The sequence below is a fragment of the Panthera leo genome, chromosome B4 (assembly GCF_018350215.1).
Source record: "Panthera leo isolate Ple1 chromosome B4, P.leo_Ple1_pat1.1, whole genome shotgun sequence".
In the NCBI taxonomy this organism is placed as follows: domain Eukaryota; kingdom Metazoa; phylum Chordata; class Mammalia; order Carnivora; family Felidae; genus Panthera; species Panthera leo.
In genome coordinates, this window is record NC_056685.1 from 11,404,729 (window position 1) to 11,428,311 (window position 23,583).

The 23,583-nt window shown below is 42.7% G+C and overlaps 1 protein-coding gene across 11 annotated transcripts in view; it reads left to right on the top strand.

Annotated features, from left to right (window-relative positions):
- Positions 1–23,583, top strand: part of CAMK1D (calcium/calmodulin dependent protein kinase ID) — a 501,235-nt gene that overhangs the window by 313,516 nt on the left and 164,136 nt on the right. Inside the window, exons 1-2 of one of the 11 annotated variants that reach the window (XM_042944893.1) lie at positions 11,922–12,348; positions 21,741–21,845. The exons of 8 other annotated variants lie outside the window; for them this stretch is intronic. In XM_042944893.1, coding sequence (XP_042800827.1) covers positions 21,844–21,845 — 2 coding nt within the window. In that variant the 5' untranslated portion in view covers positions 11,922–12,348; positions 21,741–21,843. Of the gene's footprint in view, positions 1–11,921; positions 12,349–19,138; positions 19,258–21,740; positions 21,846–23,583 lie in introns of those variants that run through there. 2 more of the 11 variants (XM_042944895.1, XM_042944894.1) reach the window with 2 other exon arrangements.

Below are 23,583 nucleotides of genomic sequence, written 5' to 3' on the forward strand. Positions count from 1 at the left end.
TAGAAACAGCTAAATCTATAGCTATAAAGTTGATTCTTTATAGACTGTGAAACACATCATGGAAGAGAGCTGTGTTGCGAGCACCTGAAAAAAAGGAAGCAGGAAAAACTTAGAGGCAGCAGTGAGTTTTCAGCAAAATTTTGACCTGGATGAAATTTCATGTGCCGGCAATGCTGTACCTGTTACCGTGTGTTGTAATTATTTATTGGCCTATCGATGGACTAGACTGTGATTTCCTTGAGGCATGGGCCGAAGGTCATTGAGTGCAGCCCTGACATGAGCTGGTGTGTAGTAAGTTTCAGTAGATGGTTGTTGAATGAATTAGTGAATATCCTTGGAGGTGAGATAGGAATCTCTCTCTCTCTCTCTCTCTCTCTCTCTCTCTCTCTCTCTCACACACACACACACACACACACACAATGTCACACTTAAATGGATGGATGTTTGGTTGAGCAGTCATGCCCAAACGCTGTTGATCAGTGGACAGGAGGAACCTGAAAGGAAATTTCTAGGGATTTTCCCCAGGGCTGCCTCAGAACATATTTTTTCCAATAGCATACTTATTAAATTTACATATGGCCAGAGGCTAGATTCAAAAATAATTCTACCAGTAATAGATGACACAATAAATTAAATTTACCCTAATACTGGTCTCTTTTCATTTTTTTTTTTTGCATGTTTTGTATGCTTTTAATTTGATTTTCCACCCACTCTCTTTATTTTAGGGTTTCTAGTTATGATTGGGTCTTGACAATACAGAAGGATATAGAATGCTCTGTAGTCATTTCCAGTGAGTATAGGGGAGTGTTCTATGAAGAAAATTTCAGAGTTTTTCCTAGTATATTTGAGGTTAAAAAAAAATGAGTCAAAAGTAGTCTTGGAAGAGTGAGTTACGTAACTTTTCTTTCTTTCTCTTTTTCCCCCCAAATGACTGTAAAAACTAGGGTAACTTATTTATTCTCCTTGGCAAGCAACACATTCTTTTCATGTGGTCTGTGCAAGCCAGCCTTCTTTGGGTGTAAAAGTCCCCTGTCCCCCAGTCCTCTCACCCATTGCCCCTTCCCCCAGAGCTGCCTGAGTAAAACAAACAGGACAGAGTTACCTCTTTGAATGTCTCAACAAAAATAAATGTCTCTTTTTTCCACTCGTGTGAGTCCAAAACATAAATGCAAGCCAGACCCAAGGATTATGCCAAGGGACTAAACCTTTAACACCAAAATTCAATTCCTTTCATGTCTGTGACAGATCAGATAACCCAACATCTCACAACGCCATCAAATTCAATATTTCCTTACCTAAAGCTTTTGCCTCATCACTGGAAACCTCCATGACCTTTCTCCTCAGAAGCTGGCTCATCTTCATTCCTCTCCCGGGTTGTCGCTCCTGCCTCAGCATTTGGCTTGCCTTCACCTTTTCCTCAGAGCTCCTGGCGCTTCCCAGCCATCTGGGCTTTGGAACTTTCCCCGTAGAATCTCAGTAACCTCAGACGTGGAGGTTCTCCGCTGATTCTGAAGGAGCTCCAAGCCTTTTGTACTAAATTATATATTTTCCCTACTGGTTGTGCAAGCTCTGATTCCTATCTTCTGTAACTCTGCAGAGAAATCACTTTCTACATTATTTTTTCATAAGCCATTACAAGTTCCTATGAATTTCACGTTAATATTCCAAAAGGCTGTGTTCAGTGGATCTTTTCTTTATCTGTGACGAAAGTGGAAATAGGTGTCAGGTTGCTCACATAGAAGTTTCATATGTTAGGATTTGACTTCTTTTTTTTTTATGTTTAGTTTTGAGAGAGAGAGAGAGAGAGAGAGAGAGAGAGAGAGAGAGAGAGTCAGGGAGGGGCAGAGAGAGAGAAGGAGACACAGAATGTGAAGTAGGCTCCAGGCTCTGAGCCCGATGTGTGGCTTAAACTCATGAACTGTGAGATCATGACCTGGGCCGAAGTCAGAGGCCCAACAGACCGAGCCACCCAGGCGCCCAGGATTTGGTTTCTGATATGCAGAAATCTAAGTGGGATTGTTTGAAGGTTAGATAATTTCACAAATGGTTTCAATCCACTTCCTTCTTCTATAGAGCAGATTTTTAGCATCTCACCTTTATCATGTCTCTCAGATATCATCTTCTGTCTTGTTATTTTCACAAGTCTCAGTGGCTGAACACTTCCTTGAAGGGTATGAGGAGCAGTTAACACTTTCCCCACACTTTCTGTTGGATAGGAGCAACCATTTACCCCCCACTGTTTTTAGCCAGGATCCATAATAATGACATATTTGTCATTACACTAACCCTATGGTTTTCAACTGGATTTCTAAAGCTGGATACGAACTATAATTCTGTTTTTGTTCAAACTTAGGGAACAACTCAGAATAATGCAAACTTCTTCAGTTATTGGACCGTCTGTATCAATTGGGATGCCTTTGATTGTAACCAACAGAAAACAAAGCTGAAATTGACTCAAGCAACCAAGGAGGGAGATTGGTTGGTGTGTTTGACCCTCCAAAGACAGGATGGGTTATATTTGGTTTGATTCAGTAAAACAATACTTGAGATCAAGACCTTGGCTTCTGCCCTTTTTTTTTTTTTTTTTTTTTTGCTGTGCGGTCCACAGCTTCATTCTAGAGTTTCTTCTTTGCTCACAAGATGGCTGCCAGCAGCTTCTAGAACAGTTGTGTCCTTGCTCCAGGCCTGAGCCAGATGCCTCACACAGTCTTACTGCCAGAGGTAGAGGTGATTTTCCCCAAAGCACAGGCTGTGAGTCAGCAATGTAGACCCAGTGAAAATCAAGAACTTAATGAAGGAAGAGGTTCATGGCCAATGAGAGGCAACCTAGTGCCTGCCACAACCATGTGAAAATAGCCTATGGACAGACAGTTCATCTAAAAATACTCCCTATGTTGTAAATAAGACTAAGGATATGTTACAGTTAATGTGTCCATTTTCATTATGAGGCTACCTGGCTTTATTTAAATTATTTTCATACTGTTTGAAGAATTTCTGTAATTCATCACACATGCTTAGTTTTTTGTTTTTTGTTTTTTTTTTAAGTAATTGAAACGTCATAAATAGCTTCTGTTGAGGATCGTCCGCTAAAATAGAAAGTAAATGTAAGAAGAATGACTTACTATTCCTGTTTCTTCTGTTAAGTATTTTTATCCAGAAACTAGGTAAAACCTTGAATCTTTGTATGAGAGGTGATTTCTGAAGTAAAACAGTCTTTCTTTAAATTTTTTTATTTAAAAATAATTTTTTTAATGTTTATTTATTTTTGAGAGACAGAGAGAGCAGAGAGAGAGGGAGACACAGAATCTGAAGCAGGCTCCCAGGCTCCGAACTGTCAGCACAGAGCCCAATGTGAGGCTCGAACTCACAAACGGTGAGATCATGCCCTGAGCCAGAGTCAGACACTTAACTGACTGAGCCACCCAGGCACCCCTGAAGTAACGCATTCTTGTAATTGATTTTAAAATAGTTTTTTCACGGATGTTAAGATAGTAATTTCCTGAACTGTCAGTGAGACTTTTCAATATTCTTTCATTTTAATAGTTCATAGTTTCTCCCCAGCTGACTTTCAAGAACCCTCTCTGACCACAATTATAGATAGAGTAGAAAAGTGAAAAAAATCTTGTTATGTAACTAATACTGTCATGCTATTACAGAAATAGTCAAACTTCTCTTTCTCTGGAAAAATTAACTTTTCTCAAAGAAATACGGCGAGATACATCCATGCTTTTGTTTCAAAGGCAATTCCTGTGGTAGAAAGAAGTCCGTTTAGGAATGAGTCATGGGTTGGAATCCAGAATGTGCCACATAAGTAACCCGCGCTGATTGCTAAATCCCTTGAAATGTGTTTCCTTTCTTGTAGCGTAAGGATAATACGCCCCTCCCCAAGCATTTCAGTTATTTTTTTTTAATTTTTAACGTTTATTATTCATTTTTGAGAGACAGAGACAGAGTGTGAAGGGGAGAGGGGGACACGGAATCAGAAGCAGCCTCCAGACTCCGAGTTGTCAGCACAGGGCCTGTTGTGGGGCTCGAACCCATGAACCATGAGATCATGACCTGAGCCAAAGTTGGATGCTTAACTGACTGAGCCACCCAGGCACCCCTCAGTTGTTCTAATAAGACATTGAAATGAGGGGTGATTAACCCAGTGTCCTGCACGTAGAAAGCTCTACGTACATGGTAGTGATTTAAAAAAATATGAGACTACCAACATCCAACTGAATTGCAGAAATTATTCTACTGCTTTAAAGCTTTACAAATTCTCTATCCTTTGTCATGTTGGATTCTTTTTCTTTAGAAACATAATAATTGCCTTCAAAATGTTCTGTATGCCAGGACTTAGTAGAGAAGCTGTCATTGTGAAGTTTATATACACAGTTCCATGTGTGAATGTATATGGAGAGGGGAAGAGGCTGGCTTTCATCTGGGGAAGATTCTGTCCTGATCCCCAGCAAGAAGAACCCTGGCTCACGGGTCCCTTCTAGCCCCTGTGCCAGCCATGCCCTTCTCCTGGGTGAGGTGTCTGCAGGGAATGCAGGCCCAGGGAGATAATTCCCACCAAGTACATGTACCCTCCACTCTGCCCCCAGAGACCCTCCCCATTCCATCACCTTGAGAGGAATCAGAGAACCCCAAATTCAGACTGGGTAGGAGGTAGAAGGTGTTTTACTTACTACCTTGTTGTCTTCATTTATCACTTCATTTCTACAACAACTGTTTATTCATAGAATATAAAGAAATGATATACCGGGACATATTGTCATAAGTAGCTGAGAGTTTATTGGACAGTCGTCTCATTTTTCCATCTGTAAATGGAGGGCTGGCTACAACAAACTGGTTCCCAAATTTGACTAATCATCTGAATTGCCAGAGACTTTATTTATTTTTGTATTTTTAAAAATTTTTAGCATTTACTTATTTTTGAGGAAGAAAGGGTGAGCTGGGGAGCGGCAGAGAGAGAGGGAGACACAGAATCGGAAGCAGGCTCCAGGTTCCGAGCTGTCAGCACAGAGCCTGACGCGGAGCTCGAACTCACAAACCGTGAGATCATGACCTGAGCCGAAGTCGGACGCTTACCCAACTGAGCCACCCAGGCATCCCAGAATTGTCAGAGACTTTAAAAAATATACATGATTCCCAGGTCCCATCAGCCTGGCAATGGTGTTTTAGTAGAATCTGGTATGAGGTGCAAATGTATGTTGTTGTTGTTGTTTTTTTCTCTGTTACTTGGGGGAGCTTGATGATCAGTTGATCTCTGCCACTGCACTAGACAGACTTTAGGGTTATTCTGTTTATTTATTCTCCACTTCAAAGATTATTTTCCAATATATGTGGAGATCAGGGGCCATGTGCTCATTGGGAGACGCTTTATTTATTTGGTATCTCTTAAGATCTGTGGTGTGCCGAGTTTGAACACACACTAATACAGAGAGGCAGCCGTGAGGTTCACTGCCTTGACTTTCAGTCTGTGTTTTTATTAGGTACCAAGTTTGAAAGACAGTTAAGAAGAAAAAGAGCAGATAGTCTCTGAAAGGTAAGAGGCCAAACTGGTAAATGGCCCGAGGCTGTTTGCTGGGAGCCCATGGAAGGTTAGGCGGGTTTCTGAATTACCAGAAATTCCATTAAGTAACTCGCATGTTCTCTATTCAAGGTGTGTGTGGTTGTCAAAGATAAAAAAGTCTTTCCAATATGTACAGTGTGTTTTCTGGAGACAACGGTCAATGACATTCCAATTCTGGAGATATAGGAAAACTGAAGAACAAAACCCCAGATAATGACAGATAGGTTTTCTTTCTTACAACCCCCCTTTCCTTTAGAGAAAAAAAAAAACAAAAACAAAAAACAAACAGCGGAAAGAATCATGAACTTGACATTTCACAAGACTCTAGTCTTCCCATCACTGCCTATTAAGAGTTCCTAGTTAGCCTCGATCCCCAAAGAAGTCTAGACATTTACACTGTTGTCAGATTGACGTTTTATACTTGCTCATGATGAAAGAGAAACGTACATATGAACTTTCCACTTGGGAAATTAAACATGGACTGGAGTAAAGTGAATTTCATGTTCAAAGTTACCCCGTCTGCAGGAGAGATAGGGTAGGTCTTCAAGCATGGTTTTTAAGGAGCTTTTTCACCCTGCTCAATTTAAAAATTTCTGCAACATAAAACACTCCATTTCCTTTCTTCAGAGCTGGGTCTTTTGCAAATTGCTTCTTCATTCTTTTAGCGTAAAACCCCCACTGTTGAACTTGGCACCAAAGCCCCTCATGAGGTTCCCCAGTGTACCTTCATCGACTGGTCTCCCCTGACCCCTACCCACCCGAGCACTCTTCTGTCCCAACACAGCACACTACTCTTCTGTGTCTTTGCAAATGCTGTTCCCTGCCTCTGGTGTGCTTTTTTCCTTGTCTTCCTCTACGTGATAAACTTGCTGGCACCCAGAGCTCATGGAAGACATGGAACCTGGCTGTGTTTCACCGCCTCCCCCACCCCCCACCCTTGGCCGGCTTCCTGGCAGGACATGGGTCATGATGTATCATGATGGTTATAAGCACATCTGTCTTCCCACACTGTATTGGGCGTTGCTTGGCTTTAGGGACTGTCTCATTAGTCTTTATTCCCCACTGCTTACTTAGCCCCATGTCTGGTTCTTGTAGGTACTCTCTCACTGTTTTATGAAGTCTAGGTCTGTGAGTTTTATGCATGCTATCTGCAAATAAGGGATGCAGTGAGCTTGGGACAGGACCGTGGTGACAGCAGAAGTCGCACTTCTGCCCTCCCTTCCCCTTCTCCCTGCACACACTTCACCCTGCAGCACAGTGGTGGCTGTCATGCACAGTGCTCTGTCATGACATCGCATGGCTGTCTTGTCAAGCAGAACTTTTCCGCATTTATTCATCATCAAACCATGTTAGATCTCCAAATGCTACCTCTACCGCCAGCCCCATTCCTCACCCCCCAAGAAAAAACGAGGGAGAGAAAAAAGGGAAAAGAGGAAAAGCCGCCAGATGGTTCTTCTAACTCCACCTCCTTACTGCAAGAGCCTAGAACTGTCCGTCTTCATTCCCGGAAGTAGAGCTCGCTTCCCCCTAAAGCTCCTGAAATCCACCAGCGCACGGCCACACGGGGCCTTCGGCTGCCTTCTGCTTTTGCATAGTGAGACTGGGAAATAATCCTGAGTCAGGATTGTGTGTGCTTTTCAGGAGGCACACGCTTTGCTCCTTCCTCCACACACGCCCTTTTTCTCTCTGTTTCTTTGCTCCTCAAATGTTCTTGGCACCCTTTCCCTAAGATAAATCATTCTGCTAGGTTCTCTGTGTACAGAGTGTATTACACGGTGCGGGCTGTTCCCGGCCTCTGGTGAAATAGCAGCTCCAAGGCTGTGGACCCAGCAGTGTGACTTGAGACTGGGCTTAAGGACAGTGGCCTCCAAACTGTATATATGTATGTATGTATGTGTATGTGTGTGCACGTGTCTGTGTGTGCATGCATGCACACGTGTGTATATGTGTCTGTGTTTTTATCTCCTCACCACCCTGCCTGTCCCTATTGTTACATTGTTAGTTTCTTCATGATTTTAACATAACTTAAAAAGACTCCACAAAGAGGTCAAGGATTGAGGAAGAAGAAGTACATTAGCATCTTCGGGAATAACTTTCCCAGGGACAGCACTTCTCCTTGTACCTGAAAATATACTAATAGTCTTCTTCTAGGGAAGAAACTTTATTCTTTACTTCTGAATTCTTGATTGTACTGGTTTCCTGTCTCCTTCCCTTTTCCCCCCACTCTGCTCTGTTGTTTTCCTTCCTTCTTCATTTTTTAGTAGCAGAACCCTTGTAAAAAATAAATTCTTCTACAGAACCCCGAAACGTAAGCAGGTAAGAAGTGTGTATTTTACCAGAGTGAATTTGCAAGTTCAGTTTCATGACTTTATTACAGATCCTGGCAAGGAGGCTGCCGCTGAACATGCTGGGGGTCTCCACTGTGTGTTCACATCTGGTATCTCTTGCAGTTGGGTCTGTGCAGTTGTATTTCATTACAATTCCTAAAATATTTATTGAGAACCTGGGGGCTCTGGGGGAAACCGGATGGAGAAGCACCGGCCAAAAGTGACCTCAGTGGAGTCTAGCCAGTGGACAATATGCTCTGATGCTCAGAGAATAAATATCTCTAAACCTGGTTCTGCAAAAAGCAGAATCACCAAAGATGTACCCAGTGGCCTGTGTCTGACCTCAGCCTGGGCCAGTCCCCCCTGTTCTTTGGCTTGGAGACCGTAGACACCTCTGGGACACAGGAATTCCGCAACTGCCATCCTCCCCTTTCTGGCTACCTTTGTGTCATTGTCAGGGCTCCGATGGCTGGATCCACGTGGCTGGATTTCTCCTACCCCGTCGTCCCTCATGGCACAATTGCCTTCCTAATTCCCTTGCAAACTCAGGACTCGAGAGCTGGGTGATTAGCAACTGGTTTATTCACCGTAGTTAATTAGTATTATCATTCCTGAGAATTGCACATAGCCCTGGAGCTCACCCTGGCAAGTTTCTTGAGAACTGATTTCCCCATGGGTTATCATGATCTTTTATTAGCAGGACATAATAAAACTACAAACTCAGAACTGCTTCAGCGTTTAACATCCATCTCCCCTGAAACTATAATTTGGAAAGATGATGTGTATATCACACACCTTTTAAAAAATCGTCAACAAAGGGAAACACACTGTTCTTTCTAATCATGACCCCAGTCAGTCGCAGTTATGAAGAGGTCGCTCTTTTCGAGAAAGAGTATAGAGTTGCCCTTATGATACACACTAACAGAGATGATCTCTGTGTTTTTGAAATGTATATATTATACACAACCAACCACAAGCACCCTTATGAATCCCCAACATGTGAGTGCTTGAAAAAAGTGATGTTTTCCATTTGAATGCCCCTGATGATATGAAGGCCTGGGTCTGACCTGAACAGACCGTGTGGCAGCATTAATTACTGATGTGCAAAAACTATCTCTGAACGTGGGTGCTTTCCTAGAACAGCAAGGAATGCTTTAGGGTGCATGTTCAACCCTCTGAAGTCTGAAATGGACTGATGCTAGATGGTTTTCCAAAGAAGACTTTGCTCCTTTTCTATTCTTCTTCTTACTCTTTTCCACCCCATCTTTTTTTTTTTTTTTTTTTAACATTTTGCTTCTCACTGTATAAATAAGTGGCACAGCAGTCTAGCAGACTTAGGCAGATGCTCACCTGGCCCCAGATGCTTCATTATCTGGAGGGAGCATAGGCCACAGTCCCATGCCTCTTTGCCCGCACCCCTGGGTCTCTCTGTCAGTGTGAAGGCTGTGCCTGTGCCAGGATCAGGTGGCTAAACCTGTCAGTCGGAGCACCTGTTGGCTCAGCGTGGTCTTGGGTTCAAGTCGTGAAACCCAGGGTGCTCACTGTGGGGGTCAGCGCAGGGAAAAGCATGGGGATTTTATGGTCGGAAAGAAAAAGGAAATGATGTCTTTCCCCAGGATTCCAATGCACTGTTTTGGTCCCCTTTCCTTTTTGCTCACATAAATCCAAGTGTTCAGAGCTAGAAGCATCTAAGATGCTTCTTGGATTCCAGCCCAGAGTCTTCAGTCTGGGGTGCAAATTGTGTGTAATGAAGCCACAGGATGCGGTGCAGGCAGGCGGAGCCTGCTTTTATGTCAGCAGTATTTCATACGGGCATGGCCTCTAAGTTCGCATTGTAATTATCTGCAGTGAACCCGGAACACCTTTGGATGCTGTATTTTCATATCAGTGGAGGTAGTAAATCAAAGTTACAAGGCTTCATCTCTGTTCCGAGACAGGCGAGCCTCTCGATGTTCTCCAGGATTCCAGGCGTCTCTTCTCGTATTGAAACATCCAGAAAATATATATTACTTTGACCAAAGGTTACCAAAAAATCAGAAGAAAGAAAGGACAACATTCCCCTAAATGTCTTAGAGTTTCAAGGTCTGACTGAGAAATATTAGAAGCTGGTGTCGTAGTTGACCAGTTGACACTGGCTCATTTTTCCTACTCTCTTCCTGAGGGGACTGAGTTGGCTATAGGTACACTTGATCCTTTCTCCTCAGGACACCTTACCTTTAAATCAGACCTGTGGTGAAGTAAGTGTATTCGGCCGAGACAACTGCAAGTGGACACCTCAGCTGTGGCACCACCAACCTCCCAAGTATCTCGTGGGGAATACTTGTGCCGTGTTCCAGGGTTTTCGTGGTGAACTCAGTAGTTTACCACTGGATCTCAGCCTTTGCATCTGAATCGATTGAGAGGCTTCAAAAATCCTGATGCCCAGGCCACATCCCATGCCGATTAAATCCTAATCCCCAGGGATGGACCTGGGAGTCAGTACGCTTTCAAACTCCTCAGGGAATTCAAACATACAGCCGATTTTGAGACCCACTGTAATTTCTCCTGGGTGGTCATAGGAGTAGGAAAGAAGCATAAAGTTAAACCTTTTAATGATGTGTGTGTGTGTGTGTGTGTGTGTGTGTGTTTTGTTTTGTTTTCCATTCAGGTATCCAGATTTTGATTATCTTTGGTCTGTAAGACTTTAGGAAGGCCAGAATTTGTTGTGCGTTCATTTATTCATTGTTTAGAACATTCAGTGAATGTTGGTATGTGTTGGGTTTTTCACACTGATTTGGACCCAACTTCTTTCTCTTTCATACTAAAGACCACCAGGCATCAGCTGGGTCTCCTGGAGCTCTTCTAGACATGAGCAAAGTAATTAGCCATTTCTCACTTGGTCCACTGCATTGCAGAGGCTGACTGTGGGAAGAGGGAAAAGGAGGTCTTTTCCATGTAAATGGCTTCCTACCTTAAGAAATTCTATTCCATGGCTAACTGATGAACTTACCCACACAGAAGAGCCTGTTGAAACAAGAGTTGTCATCCAGGCTTCTGTGCAGCAAGCACTATCCTAGAGAACCCTGAATATCAGTTTAGAGTCAAGCTTTGGGGGCTCCTATATACTTTGCTTCACTCTGCCTCATTATCATTTTAAACTCATTGATTACTAGAGAGGCCCTCAGAGAGGATCCTGTTCGACAAGTTAATTTCTAGATGAGAAAACTGAGACCCTGGGAAGTGACATCACCAGAATACGGTCCCATAGAGACAGAGCCAGTCAAGGTAGTGCCCCCGACCCCCACCCCAGGGTACCGTTACAGGCGCTAGCCTTGCCTCCCAAGGCTGTCAGGGAGTGCTGGCCAGGCCCCCACCCTGTGTATTCTACATGGTGCGAAGGATGCCGGAGATGCCTTTTTTGAAAACGTGGTCAGCTGCACACAAGGATTTTAATTGTTGTTTGTTTGTTTTTAAGAATTCAAAGCAAAACTTATTTCACAATGAGAGAGTATCACATGTGGTACTTACTCCTTAAAAACAACAACAATAAAACTGCCTTGCATTCTTAAGATGTAGTTGATACACTTACCCATCTTTGCTCTTTAGTCTCCCATTGATTACAGCTCCATCTGCTGGTGGCAAAGAGATGATTTGAAGCTTTGGATTTTGAATTCTGGTCTTTCCTGTGGCCGCCCATATTGTCAACAGACAAGATCTCACCGTATATGTAATATGATACATACATGTGTACCTCTACACATAGATATGTATGTGTAAACAGATAAAAAATGAGACCATATGTTTTAAATTTTTTTTAATGTTTATTTTTGAGAGAGAGGGAGACAGTGTGAGCAGGGCAGGGGCAGAGAGAGAGGGAGACACAGAATCTGAAGCAGCCTTCAGGCTCTGAGCTGTCAGCACAGAGCCCGTCACAGGGCTCGAACTCACGAGCCATGAGATCGTGACCTGAGCTGAAGTCAGACACTGAACCGACTGGGCCACCCAGGCGCCCTGAGACCATATACTTTAATGTTCATTTAACAAATGAGGAAATCAAGACAGAAAGTATTTAATGGCTTGTCTGAAATCTTGCAGTTAGATGTGTCAGAGCTGAGATACAACCTAATCTCTTGGTTTCTTGAGCAGTTAGACTAATTAGTATGTATTTCTTTGTGTCTGGCATTTTGGATATATTTTGGTGAACCAGGTGTTAATGATTTTGATCAAGAACTTTTGAAAAAGCACCTCTTTGTGACAAAGTCTGGCAGTGTAGCGGTCTGGGAGCATTTTTCTACTTGTGTTCAGTGAGAGAATCAAGCTCAAATGCCCCAAGGCGTTCATGGTATGTTCTGAATTAACTTTCTCTCCTATGCAGCTAGAATGGTACCTTCCTCCGGAGAAGTGAGAAAATGGTCCCTTGAATCCTTTTTCTCTGTTCTTTGGTTCAGATGAAGAATCCTGGCACAGGAAAACTACAAGGTGAAAATCCCCTACCACCTTAGCACACTTTCTGAGGTTATTAGTAGCTGGTTGATGTGTATCCTTTTAGACATTTTTTCTGCACATAAAACCATTTAAATGTGGACACACATATACATACAGACAGATGGATGCAATGCAGTATAGCAACAAAGTGATCAAAGAACTGGGCTGGTCCAGAAGAGAGAGGATCCATCCTGCATGAGGTGAGGAATAGCAAAGGGTCCTCATTGGATGATGTAGAATGAATCCCGTCTAGGAGAATGCATCGGTTGGTGAGAAGATACGAAAGGGAAGGTGTGCGTAGGTATGTGAGAGCTGCCCGAGGCCAGTAAAGTTTTGGTGCAATGGTGGAGATGGGAGGGCAGGTAAGGACCAAGCAACATGGGACGTCGTAAGTTGTGTCTAGTCATTTGGACTTCATCCTGCGCTATGAGGAGCTATGGAAGGATTTCAAGCTGAGAAGTTTAATCACTTTTATTTTGTGGGCTGATGGTTCAGGAGACAGCCTGGAGAATGGTTAGCAAGAGCAAGGGAGGGAGAGAGAACAATTAAGTGGTTATAAACTGGGAGCGATCATCTGCAAAATAAGAAAAATAATGCCTACTTTGTGGAATTGTGAGAATGAAATGAAGTACCATCTGTGAATGTGCCTGGTAAGTTATAAAAAGGGAAGGTATTCTTTTTTAATGCCATCTGGCAAATATTTCAACTCTACCACTTTCCCTTGTGACTGACAGTATCCTGATTTTCTCAGCATTATTTCCTGTGCTGCTTATAACTGGAGGGGGTGGGGGTGAGGGTGGAGATAATCTGACCTAGGAAAAAGGAGGAAATGATTTTCTTTATTTCCTGAAAGCATTGTGTTTACTTAGACAAACCAGAGTGTTTTCCAAGACATCACAATATTCTCCAAATGTTTTTGAGGCAATTTGCCATGCCTGAGAACTATAGGATCTTTTTTGTGACTGGCATTTAAATTTTCCAGGTGGTTTAGAAAAAAGGGGGTGATGGGTAGTGAAAGACCTAGTCTTTTATGGTCTTTATCTGAAAAGAGGGGCTTGCTTTTCCCCCGGAGAAGGGACTTTTCCTGACTGGACAATTAACGCGTGTTTGAGACACGAGGACAGGAAGCCTGTCTCCACTCATTGACGTAACTTCCTCATCTTGAGCTCCCGTGTGGAGATCTGTTCTCACCATCCTCTGCTCTGTCTCAGTTAATAATCACCTTGTCTCCTGTCTCTTATGTTCCAGTGGCCCCTTTAACCAGAGTAGATGATTGACCATTTCCAGTGATCACACAATGGAAAGGTGTTTTTTTTTTGCCTTTTCCTTCTTCTGATAATTATAGCAATACTCATAATTGCTGCCACCATTCCTCCCGCTCCAGATCAACGATCCATGATAGGATAAGGAAGGGAAAATATACGGAACTTTCCTTTCTCTCCTCTTCTCTGTTTTCCTAACATTCCTTGTTTTAACATGGAGTTCAAAATTTGTGAATCTTTGACCTGTGGAGAATTAACGGGAGGGAGAAATGGTGCGGCTGTTTCAAAGACGCATGTGTGTTCCATAGAGTGCCTGTTCTCTGGGTCCCGATGCTCCCTCCAGCTTGGGGGCTTTGGAACAGGGCCTACTTGTGCATTTGGTACAATTTTTTGCATGAATTAACTTTCAAATGTTTTCCTGGCTCTTTTTCGGGATTTCTTGCTTGGCTGTCAGTTACCACGTGTGCAGGCCTCTGCATCAATGCCCGTGTATGCTGTGCTCCCAGTCAGTTTCTCTCTTTTTCACTCTCTCTCTCTCGCTCTCTCTCTGTGCCTGAGTCCACTTTCCTCTGTCCAGCTCATCTGTCTTTCATTGGTGATTATGGAAACTTTAGCATAGATTGCCATGTAAAGCATTTACTTTCTGAGCATGGATGTACCAGCTGATGTTTGCTTTGGGCCTGGTAGATGCCAAGTGATTAAAACTAAGTCAGGTTATCTTCACCTAAATCTGCTTTTAGTGACATTGTTCCTTTGAAACATGAGCATTTTAGAAAGGTATGTTTTTTGGGGATGAATGTTCCTTATGTATGAAGGTCTGTTTGGCCTTTGGAAAGACAATGATGAACTATAGGATTTAGCTATATAAGCTATGCAAGGTTAGTGGCACCTTGGTTTGCCATTTGCTTGTAGCTGACATCCCCAAATCTTTGTCCACTTTATTCTTTTTTTAAAAATTTATTTTCCATATACACACACATACACACACACACACACACACACACACACACACACACACACACACACAGAATCCCAAGCAGGCTCTGCATGGTCAGTGCAGAGCCCGATGCAGGGCTTGAACTCATGAACCATGAGATCATGACCCTAGCCAAGATCAAGAGTTGGACACTTAACCAACTGAGCTACCCAGGTGCCCCTGTTGTTCCTTTTGATGACACTAGCAGATGTGGACTGATGCAAGGCCCTTTCTAGTTTCAATTTCTAGACTCCTAACTATTCCTTCTGCTTCTGAATATCTCTTCTTTTGGCTCATTTTGACCCACTGGGATTTCATGTGTCAGGATGTTTCTAAGGATCTTGAGAGCTTCCATTAGATTTCAGGATAGTTCAAATCTCTGTACCCCCAGAAGTGGGTATTGTATCATTAGTTAGGAAATGTAATGTCCTGACTTTAGGTGTTATGATTTCATACAAATAACTGAATTTATATGCGTTCTTCCATATTCTCATTATAACTTAGTTTACAGAAAGTTATAGTATAAGTGCTTTAACATGGACTTGGGAGTTAGACTCTTGGCAATTCCAGTTACCAGTTGTATGACCTTGGAATACTTACTTAATGTCTTGGTGTCTTAGTTTTCCTCTTTTAAAAATGGGGGGAATGATATATTGAACTAATTTTTCCCATTTTACTATCTCATATGTGGGAAAAAACCCAGTTCTTGCCTATTGTGTGTTTCTTCCCTATGTATCTCCTTTACTACTTAACATAGAACACTGCAAAAGTTCACTTCTGATCACTAAATGTGTGGGTGTCCCCCACATCCAAGCAATTCTCTGGACACCAGCAGGGTGTCCTAAACTTAACTCAATTCTAACCCAGAGATAGTGTCACATCCCACAGGTTAAGGGCTCAGCCCAAGACTGCTCCCAGCCCCAGCACATCAGATGCCAGTCTCAAGCCCAAGTTGTCACCTGTGTTTCTGACCAACTGGCTCAAGAGTAGAGGTTCCAATGACCCCCTCTTTGGGTTCAATTAATTTGCTAGAGCAGCTCACAGAACTCCGGGAAATACAATGTTTACCAATTTATTAGAGGGTATGATGAAAAATACAGATGAATAGCCAGATGAAGAGATACGCAGGGCGAGGTCTGGGAGATTCCCGAGCATAGAGCCTTTTATCTTTGTGGATTGGGGGCATGTCACCCTCCTGGTATGGATGTCTTTGCCCACCTGGAAACTCTGAACCCTGTACCTTTGAGATATCGTGGAAGCTTCATCATGTAGGTAGAATGGATCATTAACTCTGTTTTAAGCCCTTCTCCCCTCCCCAGGGAAGTGGGGGACAGGGATGAAAATTCCAATGATGACTTGGTTTTTTTCAGTGACCAGCCCTCACCAAGGAGTCATCCAGGAACCCACTCAGTTTCATTAGAACAAAAAACACTCCAGGGGTGCCTGGGTGGCTCAGTCGGTTAAGCATCCAACTCTTGATTTGGGCTCGGGTCGTGATCTCACAGTTCCCGACATTGAATCCCACCTTGGGCTCTGTGCTGACAGCATGGAACCTGCTTGAAGTTCTCTCTCTTCCTGTCTTCTCCTCCCCCACTCATGTGCACTCTCTCTCTCTTTCTTAAAATATAAATAAACTTAAACAAAAAGACACTCCTATCACCCAGAAATTTGTAAGTTTTAGAAGCCATATGTCAGGGATGGCACCAGAGGCCAAATATTAACATAAGAGATGCTCCTAGTTTTCTTACCACTCTGTGCCAGGAACCAGGGGCAGAGGCCAATATATATTTTCATTATCTCACAGTAGCGGCTTCATAGGATTGGTGTATTAAATAAACTAATGAAAAATACTTAGTATGGTCTTGATACATATAGGCATACCTCATTTTATTTGCACTTTGCATTTATTGTGGGGTGTGTGTGTGTTTTGGAGGGATTTTGTTTGGTTTTAACACATTGAAGGCCGTGGCACCCCTGTGTTGAGAAAGTCTGTTGGTGCCATTTTTTTCCAACAGCATTTACCTACTTCGTGTCTCTGTGTCACATTTCGGTAATTCCTGCAACATTTCAAACTTTTTCATTATTATTATATTTGTTACGGTGACCTGTGACTAGTGATCTTTGATGTTACTATTGTAATTGTTTTGGGGCCCCACAAATCATGCCATGCAAGATGGCAGACTTCATTGATAACTGTTGTTGTGTGTGTTCTGACCGGTCTGTTCTTGATTTGCCTTTCCTGCACCTCTCTCCTTTTCCACGGGCCTCCCTATTCCATGAGACACAACAGTATTGAAATTAGGTCACTTAATAACCACAGAATGGCTTCTAAGTGTTCAAAGTGAAAAGAAGAATCACACATCTCTCACTGTAAATCGAAAGCTAGACATGATTAAACTGAGTCAGGAAAGCATGCTGAAAGCCGAGATAGTCTGAAAGCTAGGTCTCTTGTGCCAAACAGTTAGCCAAGTTGTAAATGAAAAGTAAAAGTTCTTGAAGGAAATTAAAAGTGCTACTCCAGTGAACACACAAATGCTAAGAAAGCAAAACAGCCTTATTGCTGGTGTGGAGAAAGTTTGTGTGGTTTAGACAGAAGATCAAATCAGCCGCCAACAGTCCCTTAAGCCAAGCCTTCACCCAGAGCAAGATCCTTACTCTTTTCAATTCTGTGAAGGCTGAGAGAGGTGAGGAACCTGCAGAAGAAAAGTGTGAAGCTAGTAGAGATAGCTTCATGATGTTTAAGGTAAGAAACCTCGCTTCTCGGCCTTTTGCCTAAGATCAAGTGTAAGGTTAGAAGCTGTCTCTATAACATCAGAGCATAAGGTGAAGCAGCAGGTGCTGACGTAGAAGCTGCAGCAAGTGATCCAGAAAGTCTAGCTGAGATAATTAAAGAAGGTGGCTACACTAAACAACCGATTTTCAATGTAGATGAAACAGCCTTCTATTGGAAGAAGGTGTGTCTAGGACTTCATAGCTACAGAGGAGAAATCAGTGCTTGGCTTCAAAGGACAGCCTGACTCTTTTGTTAGGGGCTCATGCATTTGGTAACTTTAACATGAAGCTCCCTTACAATTCCGAAAATCTAGGGCCTTTAAGAATTACCCTAAGTCTACTCTGTGTTCTTTCAACGGAACAACAAAGCCTGGATGACAGCACATTTGTTTACAACATGGTTTATTGAATATTTTGATCCCACTGTTGAGACCTAAAAAATGGATTTCCTTCAAACTATGACTGCTCATTGACAATGCATCTGATCACCCAAGAGCTTTAATAGAAATGTACGGTGAGGTTAATGGTGTTTTCATGCCTGTTAATACAACATCCATTCTGCTGCCCATGGATCAAGGAGCATTTTGACTTTCAAGTTTTATTACTTAAGAAAAACATTTTGTAAGACTAGAGCTTCCATAAAGAGTGATTCACCTGATGGATCTGGGCAAAGTAAATTGAAAAATCTGGAAAGGATTCACCATTGTAAATGCCATGAAGAACATTTGTGATTCTGGGAAGAGGTCAAAACATCAACATTCACAAGAGTTTGGCAAAAGTGATTTTAAGTGTCTCAAAGGGCTTTGAGGGGCTCAAGACTTCTGTGAAGGAAGTATCCGCAGATGTGGTGGAAACAGCACGAGAACTAGAATTTGATGTGAAGCCCGAAGATGGGATTGAATCACCTCAATTTTGTGATAAAATGTTCATGGACGAGGAATTGCTTCTCCTGGACGAGCGAAGAAAATAGTTCCTTGAGATGGAATCTAGTCCCAGTGGAGATGCTGTGAAGACTGTTGAAACCACAACAGAGGATTTAGAAGACTGTACGAATGAACCCAGTTGAGAGAACAGCAGTGGCGTTTGAGCGAACTCCCGATTGTGAAAGAAGTTCTACCGTGGGTACAATGCTATCAAACAGCATCACCTTCTACCAAGAGATCCTTCATGAAGGGAAAAGTCATTTGCAGCAAACTTCATTGTTTTATTTGAAGAAATTGCCATGGCCACCCCAACCTTCAGCAAGCACCACCCTGATCAGTCAGCAGCCATTAACATTGAGTGGGGACCCTCCACCAGCAAAGAGATGATGACTCACTGAAAGCTGAGATGATGGTTGGTCAGCACTTTTTGGCAAGAAAGTACTTTTTGAAGTAAGCCCTACGCCCAACGTGGGGCTTGAACTCATGACCCCACTGTCAAAAGTTGCATGCAGTAGTGACTGAGCCAGCGCCAGTGCGTGCCCCAGCAATAAGTTATTTTTTTCTACTTATGTATGCACATTGTTTTTTGGTGGGTTTTTTTTTTTTTTGGACATAATGCTATGACACATTTACTGGACTGCAGTATAGTGTAAACTTAACTTTTATATGTACTGGGAAACCAAAAAATTTATTTGATGCTCTCTGTTGTGAAATGCCCTTTATTGTGGTGGTCTGGAACCAATCCAGCAACCTGCCAAGGTGTGCCTGTAGTAAACACTCAGTAAATGGTCTATATCAAACAGCTGTGTAAGCAGGGCCTAATGAAAGTGATAATATTCATTCGTCCCTAGATTTAGATGTCTCACATCCCAGGAGACTGAGGAGATTCCACTATCACAAAAGAGTCACGGTTGAAATGCTCAAGAAAAGAATGTAAGAGGTGTTGGCAAGTTTTCCAAACATAAACCAGGTAGTCTATGAGATGTGTAGATTGGGAAGTCTGGCTTCAAGGCACAGCACAATTCGGGAACAGTAAATTAAGCAGATGGTTCGTGATCGTTTAGTAAAGACTGTAGTGGTTGCTAGGAGCCACCATGGGTTTACTAAGAACAAATCTTCCCAAACGTTCCATTTCCCTTTTAAATAGTATTACGTGGTGTGTAAAACTGAGGAATGTCATTTCAGCAAGGAATCTAATTGTTTCCTTATGGATAGGATGGTAAAACATAGGCTAGATGATAGCCCTGCTGGGCTTTTACAGCATGACAGCCGTCAAAGCCAGCTGATTCATGTCATGGGTTATCTTGATGAGGGTCTCTGGCGTGATATCAGAGCCCAGCTCTGACTTGTAACCTTCCCACTTAAGACTTTAGGAATTTGGATCCAGACATATCGGGATGGATGTGTACCAAGCAAATATGTAGATCGCCCAAAGTTGAGAAGGGTAGTAAACATAATAGACGAGAGGATAAAAATTCAGAATATTCTCGATCATTTGAAGCACTCCATTGAACCTCAAAAGATTGAATTTAATGAAGCTGAAGGTGAAAACTTTAAGCTCAAAAGCTCAAGACTAAGAAAGGAGATTTTGTTTGGTAGAAGTTCAGATAAAACTGATCTGGTCATTTAATTGACCCAACACTTAAAATTTATTCATTCATTCATTGATTCATTCAACAAATACATATTGAAAATACTACCTGCTGTTTACTTTTCTCGGCATTAGAGAGATGGTAGTGAACAAACCAGTTAAAAATCCCTACCCCTGTGGAGCGTATATTCTTTATATGCCAACAGTTGTGCAGCTGCTTTAAAAAAAAAAAAAAAAAAAAAACAGAACCCGGAGAGCCTGGGTGGCTCAGTGGGTGAAGCATCCCACTTCGGCTCAGGTCATAATTTCACGGTCCGTGAGTTTGAACCCTGCACTGGGCTCTGTGCTGACAGCTCAGAGCCTGGAGCCTGCTTCGGATTCTATGTCTCCTTCTCTCTCTCTCTGTCTCTCCCTTGCTTGTGCTCTCTCTTTCTCTCTCAAAAGTAAGTAAATAAACATTAAAAAATTGTAATGAACCTAATATTAGGCTTTATTTGCGAAAGTATAACATCCATTCTCAATGGTTACTAGTTCACATCTCTTACTTAATACCGTGTTCTTGGTGCTAGAATTTACACTGGGATGACTGCTCTCAGGTCTGGAAAAGTGAGAGTGGCCATAGCATGATTGGAAAATAAACCATGTTGGAGGACGATTGGTCGGCCATAGGAAGAGAACAGTAGGCAGATGTTCTATCCCTCAGATATTTGTAGGAGTAGGAGACGAGGGTCTAAGCTTGTTCTCTGTTGCTCCCAGGAGTCCCTACTAATTACGAGGAGGCTGGTTTCTGGTAAATATAAGGAAGGTTGCCTGTGAAGTGTCCTTGCTGCAGCTGGAAGCCCACCCGTGTGAGCTCCATGCAGGCTGACCTGGCATTCTTGGGACTCCTCATGCTGCACCTGGTCCCTGGTGGGTGCCCAGACATGTGTGCATGGATGTTCCTATGGCATTTGTGAAGGCCACCTAGTCCTAAAACAATGTTAAAATCTATTTTATTTATTTATTTATTTTGAGAGAGAGAGAGAGATAGAGAATACACAAGTAGGGGAGGGGCAGAGAGAGAAAGAGAGAGAATCTCAAGGAGACTCCATGCTGTCAGTGCAGAGCCCGACATGGTACTCGAACCCACGAACTGTGAGATCATGACCTGAGCCAAAACCAAGAGTCAGATACTTAACTGACTGAGCCACCCAGGTGACCCGGCCTTAAAATCTTGAGCTCAATTTTTGTAGATTTTAAGAGTCTGAGGGTGGCATAAAATACCTAAGCACAACTGTTGGGAGCCAGAATGTTTTCTTCTATCATGTCTTCGTATCTACAAGTTAGTTAAACCACTTTCTTAAGAGACATTTAAGAGGCCATTCGAGGATTTCTTTGAAATTTCTGAAGTATGTTTATTCAAACATCATCCATCCAGCCCAGTGCCTGTCCATTCTGAGGCCTTCTCTGTAATTCTGGCCCCTCCAGGGCCTCGCTTTTTCTTTTCTTTCTTTTTTTTTTTTTTAAATTTTTTTTTTTAACGTTTTATTTATTTTTGAGACAGAGACAGAGCATGAACAGGGGAGGGGCAGAGAGAGAGGGAGACACAGAATCGGAAGCAGGCTCCAGGCTCTGAGCCATCAGCCCAGAGCCTGACGCGGGGCTCAAACTCACGGACCGCGAGATCGTGACCTGAGCTGAAGTCGGCTGCTTAACCGACTGAGCCACCCAGGTGCCCCAGGCCTCGCTTTTTCTGAACCTAATGGTGGTACTCTAGAGTTTGCCTCTTAATTTTTTTCTCACTGCTTTCGTGGGTGTCTCCAGCTAGGTGATAAGTTTTTGAGAGAAAAATCTCATTTTGTATTTTTCTTGTGTTCTTCCAGGAACATAGAAGCAACTCAGTAAATGACATTTGCTTGACTACTTGATTCATTAGTTGAGGGGGGATAGCCAGGACCCGTATCGTTCCAGCCACTGCAAGAACTCATGTAAGACATGGCAGGTTAAGTACACTTTAATTTCTCCATCCCTTGCCTCCAAAGAAGGGATTATATTCTTAATTTATGAGAGTCTTCTATTCTGGCGGGGCAAGCACTTTGTGCATAGTTGATTCTTTGTATATAGTTGAATTTGTGTTAATGGCTGTACTCCAGGACTCAAACAGCCTCCTTGGCTCAACCTTGAGAGAGGGTAGAACGGCAGGTACAAATCTCTAAGCTCAGTTTAGAGGCTCATTGACTGTGATTCATGTAACTAGGGTGGCCAGATTTAGCACATGAAAATGGAGGGTGCCCGATCACATTTGAATTTCAGATAAACAACAATGCGATATTCGGGACAGACTTACACTAAAAAGGTGGTTGTTGTTTATCTAGAATTAGACATACAGGATACCCTGAATTTTGTCTGGCACCCTTTCACATGAACCCTATTATTTCATTTTCTCATTGGTCTGAGCTCTTACTTAACCACCCCCCCCCCCCCCCTCCCCCAGTTAACTTCACTGAAAGACAATGTTTGTGCCCCTGTGAATGATTCTAACTGCGAATTTTTAAAAATGTAAAAATTGGGAAAAACTCATATGCTGTATACTTTTTTTGTGGTCATAATTCTTTCAGAAGACCCATTAATGATAATTCCACAAACATCTGGGATCTCAGCAGTCCTAACTTAATGTGTTGTGGTTTCCTTGGTAGCATAGTTTACTTGGTTCCTGTAATATACTGTGATCTTATTGTACTCAGGTATCAAAGTAGCCACTGCTAAGAAATAAATAGCAGGCTGGAGCTCTATGGGCTGTATGCGGATGAAATGTGAATTTCGTGCAATGCCGTCTTGGCTTCTGCAAACGAGCAACTGCATTGACTAAGCAGAGCTGTAGAAATCAAAGCAAAACATTGCCACCCTCAGTTAACTTTTTTGTTCTCTTTGTTCATCTGCTCAGAGGGAAGATCATATTCTGGTTTGTTCCACCTAATAAGCTTCTTTTTGAGGGAAAGGCATCTCACACTTAGGAAAATGGCCTCCATTTCCCCTAAGTTAATAATGATTCTCGCTGGTTAATAGGGACAACCTTCACGTATCGGTCATTCATCCAGAAGATGTTTATTAAGCAGACGATGCTAGGTATGAGGGGGGAACAAAATAAGTGAGACGTGGTCCCTGCTTTCAGGGGCTCAGGGGAATCTGCACATGAAATGCTTGCTTTTAAATGGCTCGGCAGTCATTTAAGTGAAAGGCTTGTGGTAAGAGTTCATTAGCTCATAGAATAATGAAATGATTCTTCTCTCAAATGCTTTAAGTAAATAGCAAGCCTTATAGTCTGAGCAACAGCTACTCTTAATGGATATTTCCAGGGACTGGCCTTAGGCTGTTTCCTTCTCTCTTGGTTCTGTGGTTAGGACTTTGCTACCCGGACCAGGGACTTGTCAGAAATGCAGACCCACAGGCCCGCCCCGCACCCACCGAATCAGAATGTGCAGTGTAGCCAGAATCCCAGGTGATTCGCTGAAGCTCGAGAAGCACTGGTTGACTGCAGAATTTCTGCTTTGGGTATACAGATCATCTAAGGATCTTACTAAAAACACTTCCTGGCCTCTGCCCTCAGGGATTCTGAATCTGTTGGGACCAGGGTGAAGCCTGAGAACTTGCATTTCTAACAGACTTCCAGGAGATGCTGGTTGCTGTGCTTGGGAACAATATTTTGATTAGCACCAGTCTAGTTAG